The 9942-nt window shown below is 42.5% G+C and overlaps 3 protein-coding genes across 3 annotated transcripts in view; 2 read left to right on the forward strand and 1 right to left on the reverse strand.

Moving 5' to 3' along the window:
* LOC103657337 (zinc finger protein 91-like) overlaps positions 1–9942 on the reverse strand; it is a 686132-nt gene that overhangs the window by 153909 nt on the left and 522281 nt on the right. The gene's annotated exons all lie outside the window — the stretch shown is intronic.
* LOC103672894 (zinc finger protein 675-like) overlaps positions 1–9942 on the forward strand; it is a 93970-nt gene that overhangs the window by 61051 nt on the left and 22977 nt on the right. The window contains 3 exon segments of the mRNA XM_040632930.1: positions 5483–5561; positions 7928–8054; positions 8533–8628. Coding sequence (XP_040488864.1) covers positions 5547–5561; positions 7928–8054; positions 8533–8628 — 238 coding nt within the window. The 5' untranslated portion in view covers positions 5483–5546.
* The window catches only part of LOC103672893 (zinc finger protein 260-like), a 79852-nt gene continuing 78442 nt past the window's right edge, over positions 8533–9942 (forward strand). The window contains exon 1 of the mRNA XM_008701596.2: positions 8533–8628. The gene's annotated coding sequence lies outside the window, so the exon portion shown is untranslated. The remainder of the gene's footprint in view (positions 8629–9942) is intronic.

Below are 9942 nucleotides of genomic sequence, written 5' to 3' on the forward strand. Positions count from 1 at the left end.
CCCCCTGCTTGTGCTCGCTCTGTTTCTTTCTCAAATAAATAAAATCTTAAAAATAAAAATCGTCTTACCTTTCTTTCTAGGAATGTAGATCATCATGTGTTACCTATGTTTACATCCCTCTCGTGCTGAATGTCTGAGTTTATACTGTGGCCCATTGTCCTCATGGCCGTCTAATCTGAATTAAGAGGTCAGTGAGGACTCTCTAGCCACAACACAGACAAAATACTGACTCAGATGGATTTGTAGCTGGAAATGAAACTGAAGAAATCAAGAAGAACTGGAGATCATTAAAAAATAAGACAAGTAGAATTTATTTTTCTGTATTCAGAGAGTTGTGCAACCTGGAAACAGGTTCCTCTCTTCACATGAGCAGAATTCATGCAGTTCTTCTTCCTGTAATCTTTCTCTCTTGCCTTGCCTTATATTGGAATATTTTCCTCCTACTTAAGGGGTATCTGTCACACACCCAGTACTGCCATGTGCGTATATGCACTTCATTTAAACATCAAGGAACCCCTCCATTATGATATGGGGCTCAGTCCTTTATTAGGATCCATGGTGGAGTGCCTCGGAGTTCCTGGGTAAGTCCAGATTGAGCCACTGAAACTGAAACAGATTTAGGTCAACTGTGTAGGAATCTTCTCTACAGAGTACACAGGGGGAATGTGTAGGGTGCCGAGGGAGATGGTTGTTCACAAGGGCAGTGGCTGAGGTGTCCTAGCAGAAGTTATAGTAACGTGTCACTCTGCAGAGTGTTGTTTAGGGAACGCACTAGTGAGAAGGGCCGGTGTCAGTTCAAGTCCCCTGTACTCCAACTGACTACACAAACAGGATGCCAAGGAGCACCCCATCATGGAGGGGTTTACCTCAACTGTCAGCAGCCCCCTGTATAATCTATAATACATCCATGTTGAGTCCCGGGTGTTACGAGGAGGAGAAACCGATGCAATAGATAAACTGTTGGAAATACAACCACACGTTATTTAAGTCTGAGGTCACTGAGAAAACGGATTACTAGTTATATTACATCAGCGTTATCAGATGGGTGGTAGATACTATCTGTTATCTACATTCTTAATTAAGGTGAGGTAGGTTAATATTGGTTAAATATTGGTTAATATTGGTTAAAAACCAGGGCGCCTGGGTGGCTCAGTCATTAAGCGTCTGCCTTCGGCTCAGGGCGTGATCCCCGCGTTCTGGGATCGAGCCCCGCATCAGGCTCCTCCGCTGGGAGCCTGCTTCTTCCTCTCCCACTCCCCCTGCTTGTGTTCCCTCTCTCGCTGGCTGTCTTTCTGTCAAATAAATAAATAAAATCTTTAAAAACAATTGGTTAAAAACCAATATGTTCTATCATTAAAATATATTAAGATCATTCACAGACTAATTATGCATTTCAAATCCACTGTATGATCCTTGTTGAAAATACAGATTACAAGCATTCAAGAAGCTTTCTTGTTCTGATATAATGACCTAGAAGTCATAATTTCAATAATTTTTAGACCTGAAGTAATTATTAAGAAATGTTGATGTACAATCATATGCCCTTTTAGGGAAGAGTTAGCTATCCTCTCCTGATATCTGGGAAGGAGTCTTCCTTTCAACCACGTCAGCTATTATTCTGTATATCTGTCTATTGCTACTGGAAAAATACATCAGTATTTTAACGGATTGCCACCACTTTTTCTTCATTTTAATTCCGGTTAGTTAACATAAAGTGCTATATTAGTTTCGGCTGGGCAGTGCGGTGGTTAAACAACTCCATACATCACCCAGTCATCACAACAAGTGCGATCGTTGATTCCCAAACCTGTTAACCTTCACCCCACCCACTTCCCTCTGGTAACTACTGGTGTTTTCTTTATCGGTGAGTCTCTTTCTTGATTTATCTCTCTCTCTCTTGATTTATCTTTCTCTCTCCACTGTCCCTTAATTAAATTCCTCATGGAGAGGTGGACTGTGCTCACTCTATAGGGTCTTCTCATTGCTCTTCTGGTTTTTCATTATAATCATATTCTGATGTGTTCTCTCTCTCGCTTTGTTCTCTCCTGTTGTTGAGATATGTGCAAGCAGTTCCTGACTCCTTCACCCAGCCAACAGATCCTACTGACTATTCCAAACAAATTCGCCCCAGTGTCGCTCTGGGCTCTACAACAATGGCCTTCTGTAATAGTTACTCGTAGGAATAGATAGGGAGCAATTTCAGTGCATGGGTAAGGGCATCTCTACAACCCCTGTCACCTTGAAGAAGTTACAGAGTAAGAGTCCTTCACCCTTCAACAACCTTAATGGTCTAAGAAACAATAGTTGGTCAGGGGTGAAGTGATGAAATGTAGAAACAGAAAAATGTTCGCCTTTAACCCAGAAGGCTGACCTGTAGCATTTTATAGTTTTGATAAGGATCAAATATGTGCTGGTTGGTACCTTCTTAAAGGGTCTCATGACTGCCTGTACATCTCACCTGTAGTTAATATCGAACTGAATGATAAGCACCAGAGAAATTTTGCAAAAGTAATTAAAAAAAAGATTTCATTTATTTATTTGTCAGAGAGAGAGAGAGACAAGGAGCACAAGCAGAGGGAGCAGCAGGCAGAGGGAGAAGCAGGCTCTTTGTTGAGCAAGGAGCCTGATGAGGGACTCAGTCCCAGGACCCTGGGATCATGACCTGAGCTGAAGGCAGACGCTTAACCAACTGAGCCACCCAAGCATCCCAGAAAGTAGTTTTATAAGTAGAAATTTGAAGAAACATTTGTGATCTAATACTCCCTGTATATCTCCTCTACCCCCTTGGACACTAAGCATATAACCACAAGTTTCATGTAGCCAAAGTGCTGCCCTTTCTGCCCAGGGGTCCTGTCTCCCTGCTACTTAAATAAACTATAAAACATCTCAAGAATTTGTTCCCTCTGGATGGGCTTATCAATCCCACAACAGTTTTGTTACTGAAAACTCCATTTTTGGCTGCTGGTGGCTCAAAAAAGGCAATACTTAAGACACGAGTTTTGATTGGAAATTAATATGAGCTTTACTCAAGAAGCTGGCCCCTTGGGAAGAAGGCGGAGTCTTGTCCCAAAACCGACTGCAGGGTTTGAGCCTGGTCCAATGAGTTTTAAAGGAGCTTGAGGCCAGTAATCGGTAAAAGAGGAGCCCGGTAATCTGTAACACGTCTTGCTGCTTGCAGACTCCATGGTGTCAGCTAGAGACGTTCTTGCAGACTGTGTATTCGTGCCCCTGGGGAGAGGGGTTGTGCAAGAGGGTTCTGATCCAAGTCTTTCTAGGAAACAATGCATGATCTATAGATACACAAAGAGGTTTGGTTTATCAATCACACATGCTAAAGGTGCATGCTAATAACATTTAAAGACTGTGAAGTTGGGCAAAGGGGCGCTGGCAGGGCTTCTAGGTAACTTAAAAAAGATCCTCTAGGTTTATTCTCTTGCTGCAAATGGAAGGATTTCCTTCTTTTCTGAGGTTGATTATATATGAAGAGTGAATGAGATGGCAGAACTCCTGTGAGTAATCTAGCTAATATCAGACATTAACTTTTTATATTATGAAGGGTTGCCTGCCTGGTGTGGCAAAGTGTTGTTTGATAGACATTTGCTCTTTCCTTTTTCCTGTGAGTGTACTTCCCTGTTTTTGAAATCCTTCATCCTTACCCTCTTCTGAAGTCACAGTGGCACGGAAGCATCGGTCACCTGTCTTTGAGCCTCGTATCTCAGAGGTTCCCATAATCAAGAAATTATTTTTTCTCTTGTCGATCTGTCGTACATCAGTTTAATTATTAGACCAGCCGAAGAATTGAGAACAGATGGGGAAAATGTTTTCCTCTCCTTTCACATTCATTCTGTTGTCAAAAACTAACCTCGGTGCTTCAGAGCCAAAATAGAACTTGAAGACAGAGTTGGGGATAAAGAACGGTAGCGTTTTAGCTTTACCAGACGGAGGAGGCTGCTGAAAGTGAGGGCCTCCAGAACTGCGAGCCCACCCAGAGGACGGGGCTGGGGGGGTTGTAGGGAAATACAGGATCTGGCCTGTTTCAACAGGATTTGTGTCTGTGCTGCCAGCCCTGTTCATGTTTTCAGAGTGGAACTGGAGTCCTGAAAACAGAAAACAAAGGCTAAGAAGGCGGAAGGGGAAGTTTGGGGAAGAGAGGGAAGAGGATACTTATTTTAAACTGTGAAGCCTCGCTATTGTTTTAATGCAGCCATTTGATTTCTGTTCAGCTTTCTGCTCTGAATCGGTTTCCGTTTGAGTCACCCGGGCAGCTGAAGTCAGACCACTTCATAGTCTACATTTGAAACCGCTCATTATTTTCTAGAACCCCTAAAATAAAGAAAAAGAATAACATCACATAAATAACATAATTTTCGTGAAAATATTGAGGAATTAGAATTCTCATGTAGTGTGGATGGGAGAGTAAAAAAGTACATTCAGTTTGGAAAACTGTGTGGCGGTTACTTATGAAAATAAACATGTACGTGCCGGAGGGAGCATGTTCTTAGCAAAATAGGTCTCTTTCCTTAAGGATTATTTTAGGCCGGTTGTGTGTGTGTGTGTGTGTGTGTTTGGAGGGAGAGCGAGGGAGCGAGCATGCGTGCACCAGCAGGGAAGGGGGAAGAGGGGCCGAGGCAGAGTGACAGAATCTTAAGCAGGATCCTTGCTCGGTGGACGCTGACCTCATGACACTGAGATCACGTCCTGAGGTGAATTCAGGAGTCACATGCTCAGGCCCCTGCGCCGCCCCTGCGCCCCTCCGCGTGTTAAAGAAACAGCAGACAAAGGAAAAGCCCTGAAACACAGTATGTTTACTTTTGTAAGAGATATTTGCATTTTTAAGGGAACGCTCGGTTTGTAAGGGTGTCTCCCTCCGTGTAGCAGAAAGAGGGAGAACGTATAAATGTCTAGAAACTGATGAGTGAAAAAGGCATCGATTTTAAATCTGGTTAGCAACCACAGCCTTGGTTACTGTGCTTTGCCTGGTCACCTCCCCAGATGCTTCCCAATAGGATAACGCGTGGAGTTTCCAAAATGATCCTTGCTGGTGCCCTCCCCCTCAGATTCTGTCAACTGGTGAAAACAGCAGTGTTGTGTTAATGAAGGGCTCCAGGTGATTCTCAGTGAGGCCAGGGGTAAGCACAAGGGCTTCCAGTTATTTTATGAGAGTTGAGATCAGGCTTTGGCTCAAGGAGAGGTGACAGGGTTTCTGCTCCATGAGTCTGGGAGGGTCAGGCCCGTGCAGGACACGGTTCCTCTGCCGTAGCTGAATTTGTGATAGTGTGTGGGAGGGGAGGCCCCCTGAAAGCAAAGAAGAAGTCAGGGATTGGTCTCCACAGAGGAGCTCATGGTTTCTGAAAGGCTCCTGACACAAAGGACTAGGAAGTTGGGCCTTTTCTGCATTTCAAAGTCCTGCCTTCAGGCCGAGCAGTTTTTAGAGGTGCAGAGGCTCTGTTGGTGGCTTTAAAGGCATTTTCTCCTGATGCAGCTGTGATTTCTCCACGAATCTCTTCTGACAAAGAAATCTAGAGGACAAGGTGAAAGAAGAAGAAATGGCCAGTTCTCAGGTAAGCCTTGCGTCTGAGGTCAGAGGCTATCATCTTTTTCTCCTGAAATTCCTTGATTCAGAAATTGCAAATGTTGATTCCTCTAGTTCTGATATTTCTGTTTTATGCTTTCACCGAATTTTTGAAACCTTTTCAAAAATGATACTTGAGGTTAAGTCTTTAGAACAATTCTCCTCTGTATCCCAGAGCCTTCTCTCCCTTCTGTCCAACCTGGCTTTGAATAGGCCGTCAACAATTGTCACTTTGAATTAAAGTCCTGCAAGTATTGAAAACATTCCCTTTGTGCTTGATTCACAAGGGAAGTCTTTGAGTTCAAGATTCCTGTTGCTGATGGGGTTGGGTCCTGGGATATCAGTCAAGGAAAACAGCTCTTATTTAGGTCCCATCTGGATGCTTTTTCAGCTTGCTGTAGACCAGGAGTCAGAAAATGCATAAATAAACATGAGGGATATGAGGCTCAGAATAACTGGGAAAGTTCTTGTGGGGGCGGGGTGGAGGGGAGGGAGGGCAGATTCTTGTTCTTTAGATTGTGAAAAAGATACTTTATTTAAAATATAATAGATATTACAGGCCTTGGAAACTATGTGTGATTGAACTTTGTATAAATGCACTGTGTTCTCATAATTCAGCTTATATTCTGATTTAATGTTTGATGACCACAAGAACATACCAGTAATAATAGGTCCTTTGGTGTGCTTTAGGCACTGATGTCAACTTGTTTCCTCAGAGCTCATGTTACCCTCTTCTTCTTTTTTTTTTTTTTTAAGATTTTATTTATTTATTTGAGAGAGAGAGAGTGAGAGACAGAAATCACGAGCAGGGAGGAGGGGCAGAGGAAGAAGCAGACTCCCCGCTGAGCAGGGAGCTGGCTACGGGGCCTGATCCCAGGAGTCTGGGATCGTGTCCTGCATGGAAGACAGATGCTTAACTAACTCAGCCACCCAGGCGCCCTCGTGTTACCTTCTTTTACTTACGTTGGTGCTCTCTGACAGATTTCTCCCCTATAAAGTTCATATTTTCCCCCTTAATAATCATAAGTATCTTAGATGGGTTGTCTGAGTGATTTGCAGAAATCAGCACATTTAAAGTGGAAACTTCTTTCTTCTGACTTGTTCTTGCTTCTAGTTTCTGTTGGGAACAAAGGTAAAAGAAATGGAGATAAACTGAAATTCAACTTGCAGACCCTTAATAAATACTTGAGATGGGCAGCGTAGGACATTCCATAAGGACTTCCCAACTGCCTTAATGTTAATGCTTCGCTAGAGGTAAAAAGCAAGCAGCTTGACAATAGCCAGGCCTCCGGGATCCTGTAAGTCCTCTTTAACATATGAAAATCCCTGCAGAAACTTCCTTTATTTCTATCCCCCAACTTAAAACTATATTATCAATGGCTTCCACAAGGACAGTGTGGGTCTTTCTGCCCAGGGATCCTGGGCCTGTGCTTTAATAAAAACAGCCTTTAGCACCAAAAATGTCTCAAGAGTACTTTCTTGACCCTTAGCTCGCTGGCCCCTGCCCATCAGTTTCCCCTGGACCATGGAGGCTGTCACCTTTGTGTAGCAGAGATACTGATTTCTAGGACTGGAGGTTCTAAGTCAGATCTGCATCTTGGAGGTTTTTATTTTAGGTCACAGAGTTACCCTTCTATTTACTTCTTTGTATTTGAAGGAAAAAACAACAACAAAAAACAACAATCACTTAACATGTTTGAGTGTCTTAAAATCCTGAAATATAGTAGAGTCACAGATAGAAATTATACGGTAGGCTTGTGACACAGAGGAAACCTGATTTGCAGCCAATAAGGAGATCACAGGGAATCACTTCCAAAGCAGACTCGCAGAGCCGGGGGAATGGTTTCCTTTTATTTAGGGTTCTGATAGAAATGCAGCAAGGGGGGCTTCATCATCTGTATAGAGCTGGGCATAAGGTCAAACAGGTACCTGAAGACAACACTTCCATACATACTTTGTATGTTATGTAAGTGAGGTTTGTGCTTATCCTAGGGTGGAGATGTTCATATTATAATGAGGTAAAAGTACCCTGGTTGCTCTTTGGTCCATCTACACAGGTGTGAGTTAGGGGTTGAGCTCAAACTGGGCTGGTCTAATCTCATCCTTTGGGCCATCATCTCCTTTAGTTGGATAGTTTCTTCCTTGACAGGAGACTAGACCATGGGGTCTTTAACTTTTACTCCAAGATAAGGTGGAAAAAGAAGTAAAATGTGGGACAAAGGTCTGAGGCTACAAGCAGGTAACCAGGGAATGTCAGGTCGTGGGTCTAGCTGGTGACGTTAACTCCCTCTTGATCTTAGGGACCATTGTGAACTCTTGTCAATGGCAACTTGGTGACTGTGGTATTTATTGCAGGGACTGCTGACATTCAGGGATGTGGCCATAGAATTCTCCCAGGAGGAGTGGGGATGCCTGAGCCACACGCAGCGGGAACTGTACAGGGACGTGATGCTGGAGAACTACGGACACCTCCTGTTCTTGGGTGAGGATGACTCCTTCCACATTTCCTAAACCCTACTCTGGGTTTTCTTCTTCCTGTGAAGACTGTTTCTTGGAAGATTCCCCATGAATGCCTGGAATTCAGATCTAGACAGAAAGGGAAACAAGTAGGGGTTTGTAGATGTAGAGAAGATCTTTATCATGTGTCCTTTTTAGCCTTAGCTTCCCCTTCCTGAAGGGAACAGCATCGCTTCTGTAGATGAATGGCAGTTCTAAACATTGAGCGGCATAGCGTGGGACTGCTCACATCTTAAACTGAAATTTTAATTCCTTCTTATTGTATTGGTTGTACTTGAAAGTGGAGGTCGTGACGTGAAAATTTGAAACTTCTCGTGCATGTTTAATGGGGCTGTTGGTCAATAGTGTTTGGGAAATCACTTTCTAGAATTCTACAGTGTCCTCTAGTGGATTGAAAATTAAAATCTCCAGCACTACTCCTATTCATTTTTTCTAATTAACAGGTCTTACTGTGTGGAAGCCAGACCTGGTCATCTTTTTGGAGCAAGAGAAACAGCTCTGGGATGTGAAGAGAAAGGAGACCGTAGCCTTCCATCCAGGTAGGTGGGACTGAATGAAACAGTTGACAGAGGGGAGGTCCAAGTCTGAAGGAGGAAGACAGACCTTAAATTCTGCTTCGAGTAGCTGTGCTTGAATGGAAATTAGTTTTAGAAGCACAGTTGAATTTCTCCTCCTCTCACGGAGGAACATCTGCTAGCCAACATTATCAAGCTCTCTAGGGATTCTCCTTCAGCTCCAGTGATGGTCCATCACATGCACAGGGAGGGCCCGGAGACTCTCTTTGGGGTGGGAGGGCCTCCATAATCTTGAGAGCTTCTCCATTGCTTTGAGTGCCCTGGGGAAATCTCCCTATTTCTGCAGATCTCTATGCTAAGCCCTTTGTAAGTTCTGTTTTTCATCATGTGAGAAGTGTGTCAGGGTGGTTTTACGCACATAGGGATTTCGTGCAGAAATCCTGGGAACATTGGAAACATATCACATGTTTTCTGGTTTTTGCTTTCCAATGTTATTGTGGCTTTAATCTTAATCGTACAAAATTGAGAAATCAGTAATTTCATCAGATAACAAAACACCTCCCTAAAATGAGAAAATCAAATCCTTTATTTCACTTAAAAGTTCATTTTTCTTTGTATTAAATAATATTAGAAATTTCCACTGTATGTGTTCCATTCCTCAATTTTGAAATAATGAAATGTATCTATTTGTTTCCTGGTATTCCTACCTAAATAATGCCATAGAGGAGCTAGAACATTTAGAATTCAGAATTTGCAGCCTTTTAATAAGTCTCAGTTGTTACTTTATGTATTAATAATTGAATCACTGAATAATTTTGTACATTGTGAATTTGCTGTGACTTTGCTATGTGTGTTCTCTTTCTTATTAGTTATACGTGACATTCATCTTTGATTTTTTTTATATCAAAAGCTATGATATTACATGGGCATTTGCTTATAAAAAGTAAGGTGGATAATCAGTAAAATGCCCATATTAAAAAAAGAAAGTTTTATTTATAAATTTAATTTTACATTCGGAAAAATTAACCATTAGGCTTTTCTTCTCCTTTCCTCAGAATGTATCCTAATTTAATCCCAAATATTTATTTTTTTTTCAAAGTGATTGCTGGCATATTTTATAATTGTGATGATATTTCTTTGTTTCAAAATGAAGGGGTGTTTTTGAGTGCTTGGTTCTTATTTTTCTCTTTTTTTTGGTAAAGATTTATTTATTTATGAGACAGAGAGAGAGTGCATGAACTCTAGTGGGGTGAGGGGCAGAGGGAGAGGGAGAGGTAGAAGGAAAGGGAGAGACTCCGAAGCGGATTACCTGCTAAGCGTGGACCCCCCCCCCCCCCC

Source organism: Ursus maritimus, unplaced genomic scaffold, assembly GCF_017311325.1.
Source record: "Ursus maritimus isolate PB19 unplaced genomic scaffold, ASM1731132v1 scaffold_19, whole genome shotgun sequence".
Lineage (NCBI taxonomy): Eukaryota > Metazoa > Chordata > Mammalia > Carnivora > Ursidae > Ursus > Ursus maritimus.